Source organism: Oenanthe melanoleuca, chromosome 5 (genome assembly GCF_029582105.1).
Source record: "Oenanthe melanoleuca isolate GR-GAL-2019-014 chromosome 5, OMel1.0, whole genome shotgun sequence".
Lineage (NCBI taxonomy): Eukaryota > Metazoa > Chordata > Aves > Passeriformes > Muscicapidae > Oenanthe > Oenanthe melanoleuca.
The window spans coordinates 9768073-9787579 of NC_079339.1; the positions used below are offsets into that span (position 1 = coordinate 9768073).

Below are 19507 nucleotides of genomic sequence, written 5' to 3' on the forward strand. Positions count from 1 at the left end.
CTCGCCATGCCAATGCAATCCCAACCTTCCCACCCGCCCTCAGTGGGAACAACCAGGGACATGCAGATGCCTGCACTGCTCCATCTTCCTGCAGAGAAGGGGAGCCCATGTTTCCCTGGGGATCTTTGCTTTGCTTTGGGAAGGTGATGCCCAGGCTGTGGTTACCTCTTCTTCTGGGTTTTCCTTGTGCGTATTGTCCTTTTCCTGCCCCCAGGGAAGGCGTGCTCCGAAAAGAGCACAGAGTATTTCTGCAGCACCTCCTCCCTCTGTTTGCTTCCCTTCTGCTCCAGCTCCCTCAGCTCCTTCTCCTGCCTCTTCAGCAGCTTCAGGAAGCGCTTCTTCTGCTGCAGCTCAGCAAGGGTGATCGTCTCAGGCTCTGAAACACAAAATAAAAAGGCTGAACAGGGCCAACTCCTTCCCAAGGCTTGGAGTGGAAAAACTGGAGCATACAGCTCCAACACGTCTCTGGACCACCACATCCAAACCAGAGCCCCCTCTGCTCCACACCTTGGGATGCCTCTCCCCAGGTACATATTCTGTCCTGGCAAACACTTCTCTTTAGGAATAACTTCTAAAAAAAGCAATGTACAGAACAGCTACTTGCCAACATATCCTGAACCAAACAGGTTTCTTTTTGTGCCTTCAGTTCAGTTTTGTGGCACAACTATACCTTGTGTTTGCAGGAATTGGCATCACACTGCATTCAGGCACCCGGAAGCAAGTGAACAGGGAGTGCAGGTGTGCTCAAGGAAACCTGTCCTTGAGTCCGAGGATTTCTGGGATTTGTCTTTAGTGCTGGCTACACCAGGCAGGGTTGGGACATGTCTTTTTAATTTGGAAATGTAAGATGACAGGCAGGGCCTCAGCCCAGGTGACCAGCATGAGGAGTTACCTGCCATCTGCATTACTTCTAACAGGGCTTCATCCTTGGTGAACACTGCTGCTCCTGAAATCCCAAAAGAAGTTCCTGTTAATGTCCCATCTTGGATGTCCAGGTTGGAAATGGACAGAGGAGAGCTCACCAGAGTACAGCCCATGTGAAGGATGTTGTTGTCAGTAGTGAAGAATTAATTAAGCTGCCAAGATGCTTAAATGCTTGAAAACTCTTGGAAACTTACCTGTGGACCCATTAGAGGGAGGAATGCTGGGTTTCCCAGTGAAGCCTGCCACCCCGTTAGTCTCAGCAGATGAGAGGTTTGTCTGTGTGCCAGGCCTCTAAAACAAAGATCAGAGGTAAATGAAAACTCCATTATTTCAGGCTGGATCCATGCAAAGTGCTCTAGAGAACAGAACCTGGAAAAACTCACCTCCCCTGAGGAATCCTTGAGCTTCACCAAGCGCTTGTCCTGCAGGTTGAAGAACTTGATGGGGTTGGAGAGGGCAATAGTGAGATCTGGAAACAGAGAGCAGGGCTGGGCTTGGATAGCAAACAACTCATGGACTCATTTTCCCTGCCCAGCACAGGACTCTGTGAAGAAGGAACAGTTTGTGTTCGCTGCTTGTAACCTGACAGCATAAGGGAGGGAGGAAGAGAATCTCCTTCACCTCAGTCTCAGTCCAAGGCCATGGCTTACAACTGATGTTCAGGGCAACTCTGTGAAGTGATTTTGGGAACTTTTTGAGAACTCTGCTCCCAAAATCCAGGACCAGCTTAAGGCTTTTCCCACCTGCACAGTTCCCTGTTCCAATTCCAGTCCAATGTTGTATAAACCTCATCTTTTTAATTAAAATGCGATAAACCAAATTTCTCAGGATTTCCCCAGTGAATAAGGTTCATTTGTATGAACACAGGGGAGGAGAGAGCAAACATGAGAAGTATTCACAAGAGCTCCTGTGGCTCATGGGTTTGGTAATGACTGTTGATCCCTCCGGTGAGGCTTCTGTCACATCCAGCTCTGACCCTTCTCAAAGGAAGGTTCCCCTTATCTCAGTACCAGAAGAACCTCCCTTCTTCTTCCAACAGGAAAGAGCATCACTCCTAAAACCTCCCTAAAGCCCTGTTCTCTGCAGTCCCTGAGAGATGTCACCTATTTCCTCAAGGAAAGCTCTCCCCCTCTCTGAACAAGAGCAGGGCTGAGCCATTCCACACTGGGGCCTGGCACACCTGCCCTGCACCTCAGGTGGGAACCAGGCACAGCTGCAGTGGGAGCCTCCGTGCTCTTCCCGAGGCAGCGAGGCTGTGACAGGATGCTGGCGTGTGCTCCAGTCCAGCCCTGACAAGGAATTGAGGGTGCAGCAGGAAAGCACTTCCCAGGCTGGAAAAATGCTTCTGAATCAGAGTTTGGAGGAGGCCAGAAGCACCCCCCGCACATTCCAGCGCTCCTTACCTGCCCAAGCATCCGGCACGTAGTCCTTGATCTCCAGGAACACGAAGAGGGCGGGCAGGGTGAGTGGCATGTTGCTCTCGCTGCGCAGGCACACGTGGTGGTAGCCTGGGGCAGAGAGGGGAGGGAGCTGAGCCGGGGCATCCCGGCCCTCCCTGTCTCTGCTCCAGCAGCCCGAGGCCCTCTTTACAGGAGGGCATGGTGAGTATACCATGGGACAAAGCCAAGGGTAGAGCAAGATGGATTTGAAAGTTCCACTGCCTGTGGGCACGGAGATTAAGGAGCAAAATATGCAGCTGTTTGTATGGCCTTTATGGCTCCCATGGACAGGGCTCAAGGGCACAAAAGCTGAAGGTATTCCCACTGATTTACCTGGATGCATTGCGATGATGGGAATGATACGCTGGCCAATGAACTTCCCTCCTTCTTCCCAAGCCACAATTTTGAGAGATGCCAACTCAGGCATCATGATCTAAGGGAGAAGCAGAATAAGGCACCAGAGTCTTCATCTCTAACTCCTGATAGCAGCACCCTCCTCCTCCTTCCAACCATACAATTCCATCTCTTCCAGGATGGCACTGCCCATTTCTGCATCTTAAGTAATTTAAGGGCACAGTTTGTCATAGCTGAATGCCCAGAAACTCCACCAAACACAGGCTTCTCAGCCTGCCCAGGATCACCTAAAGACAAAAATAGGGCAACAAACCCTCCAAACCACTGCTTCCAGGAAGAACTCACTGGGCAATGGAATGAACTGGGATGGATAATTTAGCAAACATGATAACATTGCCAATAAAGGCTTTTGACTCCCTCCTTCCCTGTATTCTTGTGCCATAAAATGAACTCAAAATTATTCTGCCAGGAGTGAAGCCTCAGAGTGTTTCTGAAAGGAGGATATTTCAGCCAAGTAGGCTGAAAATATCTGTAGCTCCATACTGTGCCTGACAGATGAATTGTATAATGTGTTCTTGACTTAACTTCCCTGTGCCCTGCAGCTGGATTGGTGATCACTGATTTCCTGGGGAGAGACAGGGCAGATTTCCATGTTCTGGCACAACTGAAAACTGGTCCCATTACTGTGCCAGTTTGGCTATTTCTCATTGACAGTTTAAGCACTGAAAATCAGTTACTTTTTGTTGCTGGATGTTTTCAAAACTGATCAGTCTGAAGAGGGCATCAAGAGGGGAGACTTTGGATGCTTGTTATTTCCAGAACCACTCCCAGTTCCCCTTGTCTGTTCTGGGAAATATTGATACAGAGTTGTTTGGGATATTGTTGTTTGGATGTTATCTGAGGGTGTCTAAAGCCAGGCCTAAGGTATCCAGTGGGGAGTCCCTTGTGCTGGCACTGACCTCTCCCAAGGCAGTGCTCATGGCCATCAGGAGCTTTAAGGATCCTGTCTAAATTACTATCAAATGTTGTCACCTTTTCAAAAACAAAAGCTTCTTCTTTCCACACAGGGTTAATGGAGTTGGCTGTGGAGGTCAGTTTGGTTCTGTGTTTGCGTTTGGCATCCCTTGGCAGCCCAAGGAGCTCCACTTCCACGTAGGTCTTCACGCTGCGGTCCGAGAGGAACTGGCCAGACAGTACCTGTGAACAACACTGAGTGAGCAACTGCTGGGAAGAATAAAACAGAGGGACCCACCCATTCCTTCACCCCAAAGTCACTCTCCCATCCCAAAACAGCTATTTCTTGCTTCAGCACTTCCTCTCTCCCCATCAGCACAGCCTTAGCTGTCTGTGCACAGCAGATGCTCATTTTCCATTTTCATGTGATTATGATTAATTTCAAATAGCGACAAGCCTAGGAGTTGCCACAGTAACACTTTCCCACAGAGCTCCACAGGTTCATGTGGCACTGACAGGCCCCCTGGCTGACACAGAACAGGGTCCCCAGGCTGTACTTGCCGTGACACAAACAGTAGTGGCCACCAGCCCGTCGATGCGGTCCACAGAGAAGGGGTCGAACTGCTTGTCGGGGCGCCGCATGAACTCGTGCTTGAGCAGGTACCCACACTGCCCGTTGAACTCGAACAGGGCCATGTTCTGCTGCATGGGGACATCTGAGAGCAGAGCAACACAGTGAGACAGGCTGGGGGGGGACAGGCAGCCTGTGTGCTATGAGGGAGCTGAAAGCTGCCGGAAGCTTCCAGCCCCTGCCAGCCCACAGCTCGCAAAACTGTCTTGAAAACTAATTAAGCCTCTCAACACCCTACAGGGAAAAATATTACAGCAGCTGTTGTAAGGAAGGGAAGTGGTTTGCTTGTGCTTGCACCTTAAGTCATGGGCAGAACTAAATTAAAACCTGCTTTAAGGAGCACCCGCTATTTTTGGGTGGGAATAAGTAGCTGCTTAAGCCCCTTTGCTCCTTCTCCCTTCATTTTGGGCCTCCTTGGAGTCCATCTTCTGTCTGACACTTCTGAGGACACTGCCTGGTGGTTGCTACAGCTGCCTGCGCTGTCATCCTCTTCAGAACCAGCCTTGCACTTGCTCCCTTTTGTCTCCTAAGCTCTATACATAGCACAGCCCTCTGAGGAAGGAAGAGGGATAAGCTTTTCTTTCCTTCTTATGCTGGTTGTGCAGTAAGGAAAGGCCCTTCCTTGCTGGTTGGGTCAAGGCCCTGGAAATAATGGCACAGACAGGTCAGTGCTGTGGCCAGATGGAGCTCTGCCTCTGCCTTGTAGAGGGCAGCAACTTGGGGGATGGGAGCTGCAGGTGCCCTCATGGACACAATTACGTGTGACATTGTGGAACAGGACAGCCAGGGACAGTGCCCAGACACAGGGTGACAGCAGTCCACGTGTGAGTATGCCAGGTCTGGGCATGGAAAAGTGCTGTTAGTCTGTGGGAGATCAAATCACAGGAGAACAGCACTTTGGGAAAAGAACACATGGAATAATAACCAGGGAAATGGCAGGAAAGGAAGAGATGGGGACCAGCAGCACCTGACCTGACCCGCTCAGAGGCTGAAGCACACCCCAACACTCACCCATGGTCTGGAAGTTGAGTGCCACCATCTGACAGCCGACATTCCAGAACATCTGGGGCTGGTAATTGGAGGAGTCCATCCGGGTGCCTTTGGGGTAAACGCGGCTCATCTGCCACTTGTTGTATCTACAGGCTCTATAGGAAACAAGTCCAGAGCGCTCCTGTTGTGCCCTGGGGCCAGCCCACATATTCCCATTATAAAAACTGTTGGAGCTCTGCTACCAAATGCTCAGAGCCTTCCAGACAAGACCCCAGAGAGGCTCAGGCTCCTTGTCCATACACTTTTCACTTAAGGACAAGCATCTGGCATTCTTGACATTGGCTATAGCAGGATGAATCCTGTCAAGAATCTCCCTGACACTCCAGGCTTGGGAATGGCACTGGAAAAGGGTGACCAAAAGGATACTCTACAAACTGCATAGGGAACTTGCTGAGTAGATCGCCAGCCTTCATCTCGGTGAAGGAAGAGATGACGTAACTCCGGTTCTTCTCTAGGAACAGGAGATTGCATTTAGGAACCAGGCACGCCCCGTCCCTGTTCTGCATGGGGGACTGACAGAGCCAGGAAGGACTTGGCCTGGATCCCAAAGGGACTGAGCCTGACTTACTGGCAGAGACCTCGAAGGAGTTGAATTTGATGGGCTGTATGTAGTTAACCAGGCTGGACATCTCCTCGTAGGCCGTCACTTCCAGGCCAGCCGTGCCCTGAGCAGAAAACAATCCAAAAGCAAACAGATGAAGAGACCTTCCCTGGAGATGAGACAAACTGCACTGGGACCTCCCAGTCAGAGCTCTGGTGTGTGTGTGCCCTGACCAGAGTGCTCCAGTTTCTCTGACTTCCCAGCCCTACAGCCCCATTGTGGCCAGGGGCACAGAATCTCCAGGTGTCTGGACATAAATGAAATCAAGGTACATGGAGAGGTTCTGGGGAGGATGTACAAAGCCCAGGACCTCTCTGACCCCTCAGAACATGGAGTCTGGGACAAAGGACAAACTGTGGATATTGGTTTTCCTCCTTTCCAAAGATACCAGGGAGATGGAAGTGACAAATAGATCTTTTATTCAAGGGAATGCTGATCTCCTCCCTCCCCCTTCAGTAACAGCACTTTCAGTAACAACTTCTCAGGCCAAGGCTAAGCCTCTCCAACACCCCCCAAGGCAAACAGTTATCTCCAAATCATACAGAGTCAGCAGTAGCTCCTATGCCACATTCTTTATACTTGCAATAAAATTTCTCTTCTTCAGTTTCTCCTGCAAAAGTCTTCTTGTATGGGGGGGGGAAAGCTCCCGACAGGTTCATTCCCCTTTGCACTTTGGGTTCATCTCTATTAAACAGGGTAAGGCCCCAGAGAAAAATGGAAGCCAGCAAAAATCCAAACAGAAAAGGCAAAGAACCAACAGTGACAGCACCTCATCTGACTGCATCTTTTTAATTTCCTCTTCATCCAGGTTTCTGAGCTGGTCATCCTCTTCCTCTGGCTCCTCTTCAGCCACATCACCTGCCCAGACTAAGCACACAAACCCTCATCAGTGGATCAGGAGGACACAGACAGGACCCTGCAGGCTGCTGGCAGTGAAGGGCTCTGCCAAACCTCACCACCAAGTAATGCTGGAACACCAAGGGGAAGAATCCTGCAATTTTATTGGCCAAATCCAAATATTAACTGGTACACTGAGGACCAGCACACACAACAGACCAAACCATTCCTGCTGAAGGCTCCCCTCACACCCAGGAATCACTGGGTTGTTCTCCCTCCAAAGTCACACATATTTGTGGGAATAAATGCCCATTTCAGGTGTTCTGCAGTGGTGCTCACCTTGTCCTCACATGACTTCATGTGCTCTTACCCTGACAGGGACTGTTCTACCACAGGGGCCTCAAGCCCAAGAGGTGACTGGAAGGGAGGAGAGAGGGGTTGAAGGTTTTATGAACCTCCAAGACTCTCATGGTAAAGAACTAGGCTGTGGTGAATTTGTGGTTATCAGAGAGGCACAAGCAGTAACAAATTGTTCCCCTTCCCTCAACCCAAAAGCCAGAATATATCAGTGGATCAGTAAGGGATGATGGGCAGGTTGTAAATGATCATCCCTTTTGGTTGGACAAAGTGTTCAAAGTATTCTGAAGATTTAATTTCTCTTGCAGTTTTCTGCTGCTGCTTGGGCTAACTGATTTAATGACTAGTGCTGGCTTGCCCTGAGCTTGTATTGGTGATTTACAAGGCTTTGCCTATCGCTTTTATTAGTCCCCCTTCCCTTCAGACATACCAGTATCTTCAGCATCCACAGAGGTTGGCTGCTCAGTGGTTTCTGGTTCCATGTTCTTCCCTTTCTTCAAAGAGCTCTGCCTCTTCCCAGACATAGATTGGTTCTTTTTGTTTTTAATCAAGATTTTCCTTAAGAGATCCTTAGGACTTGGCAGAGGAACTCCTGGCTTCAGCTGCAACAGATAAACTTCATCACAGAATTCAAACACTCACCTCTCCTGTCCCCCTGCCACTACACAGACACATCTCTCACCCACTATACTCCTAATTTCCTCCATCTGCCAGCATATCCCAGATTAATGCAGATTTTTCCTAATATTTCACCTGTGGTTTCAGACCAGCATTTTGCATCTCTCAGGCTCTGCCAGGCTGCCTAGCCTCCCATCCTGCTAAAAAAACACCTACATGGCCTGAAGGCATCTGCATACCTCTGGCTTCCCATTCCACCTACTTCTCTCATCATATCCCAGATCCTCAGTTCCTCATCAGTACTCAGGCCAGATTTAAACACTGCCTGCAGCAGATTTAAAAAAGATCCCAGAGGAGGTGGCTCAAGACAAGGACACTGACAGACTGCACAGACAGCAAAGGCCTGTTAATAGCTTAGCTGATCTCTTGAACTGTTCCCCCGCCCATCCCTCTGTTCCTATTGCCTGGACATGGGGCTGGACAGTGGATAGCTGCTGCTGCCTCACTGCTTCTTTCCAGCTCTTCATTGGGTGTCAGTGCTTTCAAACAGATGCTTGGGCCAGTGCCTCACTGCCCCTCCTCTGTGCACCCCAAGGACCTGCCTCGTGCCCCATGGAACACAGGTCCAGCTCAGGAGTTTAAAACCATGTCCCCTGGCAGGGCAGTTGTGGCACCAAAGGTGTCACTGGGCCCACAGAAATACCTGTTGTACAGGTAAGATGAAGACTGGGGTCAAGCAGATGGGGAGCTTTCCTTTCCTTGGGAGTTATTCCAAGCACATGACATTGACCTGCCCACCTGTGCCTGGAAGGGAATATTTCCAGGCTAGGAGCGGGATTAGGCCTTTGCTCCTGTTTCCAAGTGCTGGCAGACAGAGCTGGACCAGTGCTGTGAACAGAACACACCTGGTACCCTTGGTAATCCTGGCCATGCAGAGCTCAGTGCCCAGAGCCCCTCAGGTGATAGAGTGCTAAACAAGAAAACCTCTGTGACAGTCTTCCACCCATCCCTATGACCCAGGATCCATGTCTATGGCATTGTGTCTGTTGTGGCACCTCCCAGCACCAAGCTTTCCAAAAAGGCCTCATGCCCCAGTCCCTTGTACCGGGTATTTCTCCAGTGGCTCTGTCAGCAGCATGTCTCCAAAAATGGTTCGGCAGTACTCGGCCATCTTTGCCTGCTGCTTGGGCCTAGATGAGATCAGGCAGGAATGAAGAGGAAAGCAAATGTTTGAATCCAGAGTCTGGCATGAACAAAAAATTGACACCCATGTCCTCTACCCAGAAAATCACCTCATCTGTGCAGATGCTAAGGTTCCATTTGCAAGCCAACTCCCATGTTCATACGCTGCAAACCTAAGGTAAAATGCTGCACAACTGTGATCACCCCACTCTGCAGGCTAAGGCTCATCTTTCAGCTCTCACCCATCTTCAGTTGCTTCAGGAACCTCAATTAATTCTCCACTTCAGCTCAGCTCAGCTTGCTTAAAACCCACCAGCCCTTGCCTGTGTATTTTCTGCTCTGGACACAGCAGACAATTCTCCCAGTCACCAAATACTCACGAGTCCACATGGTTCTCGAAGGACAGGATCACAGGGTACGGAGATGTTTTAAAAGCACTTTCTGCAATGGCCTCGATGGCATCCTGAAGGAGAGGCCATGGTCAGAGAGAAGCTCAGCACTCATTATAACAGACACACAGCTGACCTCACACTGAACAGACTCCAAAATTGTGTCTCAGGAGCTCCTTTCAAAGTCACTAAACTTCTCCGAGTAAGAGGGTGAGAAGTGTCATCTTTTTCACACCTGCCCGGATTTCCAGCTCCAGAGGATCCGTGCTGAGCTAAACTCAACAGCTTGTACAAAAACAAAGCTGAAGATGCAAGAAGGTGAGTTTTTGGTTTTGCTGCACGTGAGAGTGTCTGGCCGGAATGACAAACCCCTGCCCCAAGCACCTTAAACTGGCACAGAAAAGTGTGTGCAGCACCAGATCAAACCACTGCAAACTATCCATACTTACCTCTGAACCTGCCCAATTTTCTATCATTTCTGCTGCTTATAAAATCCTTTTGCCTGGCAGCAGAGAGAGCTGGAGTGTTCAGTCACCAGCTGTGCTGACATTTCAAATGCAAATACCATGGAAACCTTCTCAGCATTAATGATGTAAGAAAAAATAATATTTTCCCCAAGCCCCTGTTAAACTGCCACAAACTTTCCACTATTTTCCCTTCTGGTCCTGCTAATTGGTAAAGAAGTGCCATTTGCTCCTTTGCAATCACAGTCCCCTGATCATCCCAAATCCTGGATCAGCCATGACCTTAGCATGGAGGGAGGCTGCCACAGCTGCTCCTCCATGGACTGCTGGGAGTCTGTCACAGAAGCCTCAAGGCTCTGAAGAGAAGCCTCAGACAATGCTACTAAAAGGCCACAGGAATTGTAGTGGAAGGAAGGACTTTGTGTTATGTAAAACCAAAACCCAGCACATGCTGTGTTAGCAGGTTATAATTTCCTTGAGGAGTGGTCCCAGGCTTCAGCAGAACTCTGCAATTGCAGCAGCTACAAATGCCATTATTGCTGTTCTATCTGCAGTGAACTGCTGTGCAAAAAGCAAAAGTGATACCACAGGGCTTTGGAAATTACTGAGTCTGAGGATGACAATATCTCTGACCTTAAGGACTGGTTTGGTTTGTTGGTTTTTCCCCCTCACACATAAATATTTTAATAGCGAAGTGTGGGAATTAGGGGGAAGATACAGAAGAAAAATAAAGAGCTGACAAAAAAAAAAAACATCTAAAGCACCTCTACCTGTTGGCAGCAGCTGTGGAAAGGAGTGCAGAAAAAAATGTCAGTGTGATGCCTTTATTTGTAACTTGCAAGCTGTAGATAAATGCCCTGTACTGCCTGGCTTTGTGCTGTGCTTCCAAAGCCTGGGAGCTGAATCCTCAGGGAAGCCAGCTGCTCCACAAAACACATTCCAACACTCAGGTCATTAGAAAGGAATTGAACCCTGCTCTTTCAAAAGCCTCCATTTGAGGCTGTCAGCCATAGAAACCTGCTGCAGACCAGAAGATAAACTCATTTTAACTGTGTTTTCTAAAAGCCATCCTGCTTTCTCCTCTGATGTGCCTCTATCTATAAATCCACTGGTCTCACGTCACGTTCTGTGCATCCATCCTGCGACACAGTCCTGTGTACACACACACCTCTGCTCAGCCATCTTCCCATGGCTTCCACCTGACTTCCCACATTTCCCTCATTTATCCATCCATCTTCATCCAGCTATCAACCTCTCTGCTACTCCTCCCATTCCAAAAATGCACAAACTCCAACCTAGTGCTTATCTGTTCACTTTTCCTTCTACCCACACATTCATTCACTTGTCACCTCGCCATCAATCTTTTCCTCTCAAACATCTTTGCCCTCAGCCATCTGGCTCCCTTAGCAATCAGTCTAAAAGCAGCCAGGGGAAAGCATCCATGGGGAAAGCTCTTCCCTACCTTGAAGAGGATTTCAGTTGTCATGGTGAAGCCGTGGGTGATGATGGGCTCCTCGTCCGGGGGCCGGCCCTTCCAGCAGTCCAGCTCCACGCAGCGGCAGCCGGCCAGCAGCGTCTGGCGGTACATTTCGGGAGAGGACATCCCAGAAAACTGCCCAGCTGCAGGACAGAGGCTCAGTGTTAGCTGCTCACATGGGACAGCCCCTGCACACACAGGGGCAACAGGAATCTCTGCCAACCTTCAGCAGGTGGACGCAGCAGACTGACAAGATGTTTTCAGTTGCAGGGTGACACTGCATCATGTCACACAGCATTCAGAGCCAGCCCGGCCCTCAAAACCCCCAGGGCACACACATTTGTCCTGCTGATGTGTCCCCACCCAGTCCTGGGCGTGCCTGCCTGGCACTGCTGTACCTGTGAGATAGGTGTTGTGTGAGGAATTGATGTAGTAGTGCGAGAGCGGCTGCGTCATGTCCTGGTACAGCATCAGCTTGTCCAGCACTATCAGGTTGTTCTCGGGGCCACACAGGAACCAGACCATCCCCTCCGGAGACAGCTGCCCTGCATGGCAAACAGAGCAGTTAATGGTTGCCAAATATGGTTCTAGCACCTCTTTGGAAGTGGAAAGAGAATTAGTTGTAGGAATCAGGCTGACTGCTCCCCTGGGAAGCAGGATGGCAGAGGGCACAAGATCTTCTGCTCTTTCATCCCACCTCTATAGCAAAAGCTTAGGGCTGAACAAGACTCACCTCTCTGGATGTTAAACCCGCTGGGCTCATACTTCTCTATCAGGCTCTGCACCTGCTCAGGTTTGGCTGGTGGGAAGAGGATGTCATTGAGGCGGGTGTCACGCTGCTTCTTGTTGATGAACTTTGCCAGGTGCTCTTTGGTCATGTAAGGCTTTGCTTTTAGATGGCTGCAGTGAGAGAACCACAGAGGGGCAGAGGTAAGGCCTGGGAACTACCTCAGAAAGCTTTTCACAGAGGAGAGGTTGATCTTTCCTCAGGTTGATCCTTCCCCTGGGCCCTATAGCACAGTGAAGTCTCATCCTTTTTATTCAGGCTGTGAATGAAGGCATTAAGTGACCTGGGATCCTGCCCTTCTAAGGCTTACGGCCAGTTAAACCACAGAACATTAAATCCCCTCCTTCCTGTCTATCTTTTGCCAAGAGACCAAGTTCTGGGCTGTGGCAAGAGTGAAACTTACTGTGAAGTAAATATCTCATCAATCTCTGGCCGTGGACACAGATTCATGAGGAACGTCTTGTAAACCGGCTCGGGGAAATCCTCGGGGTTGATGGCATCATTCTGAGAACACGATGAAGATGTGTCAGGACCACAAACCCCTGACCACTCTTACCTGTCATGAACACCCACAGCTCAGCACTTGGTTGTGACAACCCCAGTAAATTACTAGAGCATCTGGCTTGGTGTTGCTGCTCCTTGTGCCACACAGTGCAAGTGCTGGAGGCACAAGTGTTACTGGAAGTGCTACATCAGTAAGAACTGATGCCAGCAGGCTGGAGTTAAGGCCTGGCAGTGGTAGGGTAAGGTAAGCAACTACGAGCATCTTGGCTGATGTTTTTTCACAACCAAGAGCATCCCAGTCAGGGCAGGGAAAAAGATCCTTCTCAAGCTGACGAGACTTCTGGATATCCAGAGAAACCTTTACCTTGCCATTTGGCAGATGACAAGCACTTAATGCTTCTTCCACCCTCTTCTTGTCTGCAGGGAACATCTGAAAAATACTGACCAGACAGGCAAACAAACATCAGCATGGAGCAGGAGAGAGGTCGGGGGGCTGGAGCTGTAGGCAGTGCAGGACACTCCAGATGCACAGCAAGGGAGAAAGGCAAGATAACTGCAAGCATGAACCAGCAAAGACAGACAGTGTTTCTCCAAGGGAGTTACTGAGGGACTGAGTTTGATAAACCTACACAGGATTTTTTTGACTGCTGATTTAAAGCAGAAGTTCTGTATTTCTGCCATGGACTCTGTAAGAGCTCTGTCACTCAAAATCCCTCTCTTGTCCTTTTCTGCCCCTCTTGGAAGTGCTTACTATGGTACTGTGGAGAAGTAACAACAACTGAATTTTCCCTCCTTTTAGAACAACTCTGTCTACAGCACCATGGTCTCCTCCACAGATAAATCCAGCCTCAGTTCTGTTAAGCTCCTGGAATCACAGGTGCTCACAGCAAACAGGGGAACAAGGAGTGCCCTGTGCTGCCAGGTGGGAGTGCCTGGCGGGGGCTGCAGCAGCTCATGCAAACCTTGCCCTTTGCAAGGCAAAACTGCAGCAGCCTTGGTATGATTCCAAAGGGATTTGCATATTTAAAGGACAGGCAAATGCTCTTGGAATTTTCGGAATTTTCAGGAGTTTTGAAAGCCTTACATTTACCTGCACCTGAAGATACTGAGTATTTTTATAAACCTTGTTCTTAATCTGGACTATTTAATGGTCTGCATTTCTTGCCATTCTGCAAGAAATGGGCACTGAGGAGAGGTACATCCTGTATCAGAGATTTTTTCTAGCTTGTTTCAGAAGAATAAGCTGGTTTCTCCCTGCAGCAACACTACCTTGCTTGCATTTTAAAGATTAATTCAAAGCACTCTTCCCTAGTGTGTTATTCATTACAGACCTACACATTTTTAACAGCCCTTTGATGAATATTCTGGTTTCTGACAATGAAATTCTGCTGGTTGGTGGTTTAGAAAACAAATAACAAAAAATGTTTAGTGTAGAATACAGCTCAGCCCTCCAGGAGCCCATTTAGTCAGCACAGCCCTAATCCAGCACAGCTCTGCCTTACAATACACCCCGGGGTCTTGTGTTTATTTGGGGCAATTAGTGCTCACCTCTTGTGATGCTGTAACACAGCACAGACCTAGGGCAGAGTTGTTCAAAACTTCCCAAATACGCTGTCTGCAGCTCCTTATTCTTAAAACAAAAGGTAATTTATGGACCCAAAAGGGAATTCAACATGGCAGTGCTGCCTTTTGTCATTCTACGAGCTAAATCAACACAGGAACCACAGGACAAGCCTGGAGCGATTTTACTTGGGAAGACACTGAATGGCACAAAATAAATTCCAGATTCATGCCACATAGTGCAGGGGAGAAGGAACAGGCTGTGCTTTGCTTCCCATTCTAATGGGAGCCCTACCTGATGCACAAGGCCAAGCTGGGGACAGGGAAGGACAAATCTCCATCTGTTCTGCTCCTAAACCAGCACTAACATTGGTCCAGGGGCTGCTTTGCTCTCACGCACATCCAGAGCAAAGGCTGAGGGATGGGGGAAGCGGTCACATGGGGAGAGAGGAGACAAGAAAAGCAAGGGAGCCCTGCTGCAGGTGAGCTGGGGAGTCCAGCAAAAAGCTCTCCAAATGGAGAACTTAAATCCTTACAATGTAGGGAAACAATCCTATACCTCTTCCACCCTTCAGCACAGGTTTGCAAAATAATTTGTGATCAGAATTTTACCAGAGTTGCTTTGTTTTGCTGATTTTTTCTTGGCAGCAGCCAGGAAGTGATATCTATGGCTATTTAAGCCATTTATTGCTGTGGATGAAGGCCTCAGTCTCCTTTCCAGACAAACTATGTGCTACCTAGGTGCAGCAAAAGCACTTCCATGGACACAGAGGGGAAGTTCTCTGCCTCTTAGGTACAGGAAGAGCAGACAGCTGAAGCCAGTGAGCAACCATCCTCTCACCACTTGCTCTGCCTGTAGTCTGATTGAACACACAATTAAAGAAATATCCACACTCACTTCCGGACAGGAATCTTTCCCTCTTCATTCAGTTGCAACTTCAGCTTCACTAGACTGTGAAAAAAACCCAAACAAGATTACAAAAATGCATTTGTACAATCTTTAGAGACCCTACTAAGTGAGAAGAAAGGAAAAAACCATACAATTGGGAAAACGATCTAACAGTGAACTGAAAATCAGGGTCCTACAGACCATCAGCTTAACCTTGGCATGACCCAGGCCTTGATCTGGAGTCTGCCAAGGGACCTGGATGCTTAGAAGCCTTTTTTTTTTTTTTTTCCCAGTACTGTCAGAAAGGCAGGACATGCATGTTTCAGAGAAAAAGGTTTCTCAGACAGGACTTACATTTTCTCTAGGAAGGTGTAGCGGGGAGCGTTGTACGTGAGGGGATTCCGGGCAATGGCCATAATATCCTCAGCCCAGTCCTGGAACAGACAGCACAGAAATACAACAGCTCCAAGAAATACACAGCAAACATAGAAAGGGCATAGAATCCTGGAATGGTTTGGGTTGGAAGGGACCTTAAAGCCCATCCAGTCCCACCTCCTGCCATGGCCAGGGACACCTTCCAGCATCCCAGGTTGCTCCAAGCCCCTCCAACACAACCTTGAACACTTCCAGGAATGGGACAGCCACAGTTTCTCTGGGCAACCTGTGCCAGGGCCCCCCTACTCTCACAGGGAAGAAATTCTTCTCACATCCAATCAAAATCTGCCTTCCTCCAGTTTAAGACTGTCACCCCTTACCTTATGTGATACTTCTGGGCTTGACTCTACCTATGAACACTAGGAGCTGAAACTTTTCCACTTCTCAGCTGCCTACTCATCCATACAAAACACATGAAAGACAAAAGGACTAGTCTTCTACTGGTCCTTTTCCATGCAAGGCAGGAGCTTTAAGAACAGAGATACCACACCTGACTGGAACATAAACCTGCTTGTTTATAACTTTGTCAGTAATGCTGAAAGGGCTCAGGGTCCTTTCTTCCTCTCTCCTTTCCTGCTCCCTGCTGAATGCCCCAATCCTTAGTGGTGCCCTGTACTTCCATGATCTCAGGCCCCAATACCTTACAAATATTCTCCTTGTAGGACACAAAGTTATGGAAAGTGAGGTCAACCATGTCAGGGCCAGATACAATTGTCAGGGTCTTCAACAGGAAGGTGCTGTAAGGGTGATCCAAATTAAAAACCTCTCGGAGCTTCAGGGACTGCAAAAGAAACAGAACAGATGGGAGTAACTGGAGAATGGGGGAAAACTACCCAAAAAAACCCAGATACCAATACATACATTGGCCCAAATTCACAGAAAGCATCTCATGGGTTGCAAAATTGCTTAGTGCAATGTTCCTTTCCTTGTCTTTCCTTATTTTTTATCTTTATTCTGGAGTCAGCATTACTGGATCCTCCATGGGACAAACCACCATAACTAACACCCCTGCACAAGTCTAAAAAGTCAAAGCTGGAGACTGCTCTTAAAGAAATTTCTTCTGAAACTTGCAAACAAGAGGGGAAGGTTTGGCCTGCTTGTGCCAGAGGTGTGTAATCAGTTGATTTTATCAAAACACACACACTAAAACATGTGTTAGTGTGACACCCTTCCGTGAAACCTCTCTCCACAAGAAAGATGTTTTTTGGGCCCCCCTGTCACCTCAGAGTTGGGTTCTTCCCCTCCAAGCCACATTTTCTGCTGCTGTCAGTTGCTAGTAGTGATTTTTTCCACAGCAATTCCAGTACCCCACAGCAATGGCTCACCAGAGACTTGTTTTGTTAAGTGTAAGGCTCATCCGATTAGTGGTACTTGCATTGCAGCACCATATAAAAGTATTTATAGAATCCTTTAAATTATTCAGCCTTTTCTGCATTCCTATGCATGGTGTCACTAAGCCAAGGTATCCAAGGTATCCCAGAGTTTTACTGATGTTTATAAAGGGAAGATAAAATTTCCATTCTTAGAATAAAGCCCAGTGATACATTATCTGAAGTGCAGGACAAATCCCTGTCCAAGCAAACAGGGAACTGTCAGAGCACCTGCTCCTTTAGAAACATGGCAAAATCCACAATCTGGGGTTGTTAGAGCAGGTCAGACTTGAAAGTGAAACTGGAGCTGGAACCTGAGTGCACCTTCAGGTTTCAGTCTGTACCACGACACACACAAAGCTGTATACACATTTTGTAAGGAACTGCAGATTTTTTTTAATTTCAATTTCCTAATATCTGAAGCATTTGCAATTTTGACACATCTGTAGTAAACAGGCATCTAGAAAAACAGGATGGGCTGGATTGTAACTCAGGATCATCTGACTGCTGTCTCTTATTCTGGAAAAGCATCTCTCTGAGGGGGGAACTCTGAAATCCCTTTAATCCCAGAGCATTTGGAAAGAGGGAAGGGCAGGAATATGATTTGCCTATTTTCTACAAGGGAATTTCTAAAATGGCTCCTTCTTGCTTTGTGAGCCATTCTCCTTTGCAGAGCTGAGCACCACCAAACACTCACATCTCCTTCCCACACTCGTGGCAACTCTTTGTCAGAGCTCAACTTTCCAGTGCCAGCGGCAACGTGTTGGGGTTTTAACTCCAAACTTAACTTCATCTTACAAATGCATTTGTTCAGCTCCAGGGCTGTACAGGAGAGGAGCCCAAACAATAGTGAACTTGTGGTTGTGCTGAACTCATTTCCTGTATTTATTACCCGGGCCCCTCCCAGCCCTTCCTCCTCCGCAGGCTGCTCTCTAGTAGACATTTGTCACCTGTCTCTCTCCAGAGCTCTCTGTCCAGGTCATGTCCCCTGCAAGCCGAGCCCTTTTGCCCTTATCCAGGTGGTGATGCATCCAACACCTAATGAAGATGCGGAGAGAGGACCAGAGACTGTGCAGGAGCTCTGAACCTGATGCCACATCATGGCTCTTTCACAACCTGCACTCCTTGAGTGCCTTGTCCCACAGCTTCACTCTGGGATTACTCACTGTCACCTTGCATGCAGGTAGCCATAAAGGAAAAATAGGAATTGCTGCATGAAAAGCAGGACACACATATTAGCCATGCAAATCAGAAGGGAAACACTCTTAGCAAATCCCCTTAAAAAACCCAGACAAGCACAAAACAACCTACTAGCAGGGTGGCTGAAGTATGGAGTCAGCTGATATTTCACATCCCACCCTCCTGATTTCCCTAAAATCTTCAGCTGTACAGAGATCCATAGTCCAGAGAGAAACAAATTCGCATGCAAATATAAACAAAGACAGGGACAGACACAGAAGAGAGAGGGATGGTCCTTTCTCTGCTTGAAAGAGGGCAGAGCCAACTGACAGCAGGACCTGCTGTGTCACTGTGCCCTTACAGAGCTGTGTCTTGTGGGCACTAGGACAACAAATCTTCTCTTTTGGAGAAGAGAGGGCTTGTTTGGTTGCCAGAAGGGTAAAAGGAAGCCCCAAGATCTTTCCAATGCCTTTGACTCTGAAGGCAACACTCCTGTCCCCCTTAGCTGCTCCATGCTGGAGATAATGGCTGCAGAATGGGGGGGGGGGGGGGGCAGCCTGTCCCTGTGCCAAGCATCTCAGGGACACAGGCAGACAAAAATCCACAGTGAAGCACTCTCCGCTCTCAGTGTCATACCTAAAGGAACTGGAAAATGCAGCAGCTCAGATTCCCAGGCACAGAATATAGCCCGAGGTGTTCTGCAGTGCAGCAGGGACATAGAGGAGAATGTGTAGCCCCAGAGCTCACTGCACAATGATGGCAGAAGCAGGAGGACCTGGCATGACAAAGGCCATCACTCACACGTGCCCATTTCCCTGCTCAGCTCCTGCTCCACCATTTATAAATCCTTTGCCAGACACAGGCTTGCCCCTGCCTTTCTCTTGCACACTCACAGATTGGTCTCTCCATATGACTGCTCTCCAGTTGGAGGGCTGGAATTAGACTCAGTTCAGCTTCATCCTGGGCTCACAAGTTGCTGAATCCCAATGCCAGAGCTGCTGATCCCCTGTGCTGCTGCAGTCCCACTGACCACCCACAGTGTTTACAACCTGTGGCTCACAGCAACAGTTCAGCTCCGAGGGCACTGTGATTGTCCTGCATGGATCCTGAACGTTCCCATTGGCTTCAACTTTATCTTCTCAAAACACAATGAGTGAAATGCCTTGGTATCATTTTATCCCTGTACAATGTGCAGTTCACGCTATATCTCCAGGTTCAACATCAACAGAATGTGGACAGAGGATGAAGCTGGTTTATAATAATGACAATAAGAAAGAACAACTTCTGGTTTTATTAAAAGATATGCCTGTCTCAAAGCCAATGCCTCCTGAAACATCTAAACAAACCCCAAGACACAGCCAACAGCCTAGAAGTCTGGCCTAAAACATTGTGTATTTTGGCCTTAATTATTCTTATATTCTCTGTCAGCATTCTGAGGCCTTGGTGCCTTAAAAAAAGAAACCACAAAAAGCCCCAGAAACGTGGGGCCCTTATTGTTCCTCATTA

At 48.4% G+C, this 19507-nt stretch overlaps 1 protein-coding gene across 2 annotated transcripts in view; it reads right to left on the reverse strand.

Annotated features, from left to right (window-relative positions):
* The window catches only part of PLCB2 (phospholipase C beta 2), a 35991-nt gene that overhangs the window by 6985 nt on the left and 9499 nt on the right, over positions 1 to 19507 (reverse strand). Inside the window, exons 4-26 of one of the 2 annotated variants that reach the window (XM_056494107.1) lie at positions 16093 to 16233; positions 15372 to 15451; positions 15027 to 15080; positions 12933 to 13008; positions 12468 to 12568; positions 12011 to 12177; positions 11676 to 11822; positions 11263 to 11420; positions 9328 to 9410; positions 8871 to 8955; positions 7578 to 7749; positions 6723 to 6820; positions 5921 to 6017; positions 5719 to 5803; positions 5314 to 5438; positions 4233 to 4387; positions 3750 to 3914; positions 2697 to 2796; positions 2328 to 2432; positions 1308 to 1393; positions 1119 to 1215; positions 893 to 946; positions 166 to 376 (exon numbers count right to left, since the gene is read on the reverse strand). In XM_056494107.1, coding sequence (XP_056350082.1) covers positions 166 to 376; positions 893 to 946; positions 1119 to 1215; positions 1308 to 1393; positions 2328 to 2432; positions 2697 to 2796; positions 3750 to 3914; positions 4233 to 4387; positions 5314 to 5438; positions 5719 to 5803; positions 5921 to 6017; positions 6723 to 6820; positions 7578 to 7749; positions 8871 to 8955; positions 9328 to 9410; positions 11263 to 11420; positions 11676 to 11822; positions 12011 to 12177; positions 12468 to 12568; positions 12933 to 13008; positions 15027 to 15080; positions 15372 to 15451; positions 16093 to 16233 — 2642 coding nt within the window. The remainder of the gene's footprint in view (positions 1 to 165; positions 377 to 892; positions 947 to 1118; positions 1216 to 1307; positions 1394 to 2327; positions 2433 to 2696; positions 2797 to 3749; positions 3915 to 4232; positions 4388 to 5313; positions 5439 to 5718; positions 5804 to 5920; positions 6018 to 6722; positions 6821 to 7577; positions 7750 to 8870; positions 8956 to 9327; positions 9411 to 11262; positions 11421 to 11675; positions 11823 to 12010; positions 12178 to 12467; positions 12569 to 12932; positions 13009 to 15026; positions 15081 to 15371; positions 15452 to 16092; positions 16234 to 19507) is intronic. The other variant, XM_056494108.1, reaches the window with a different exon arrangement.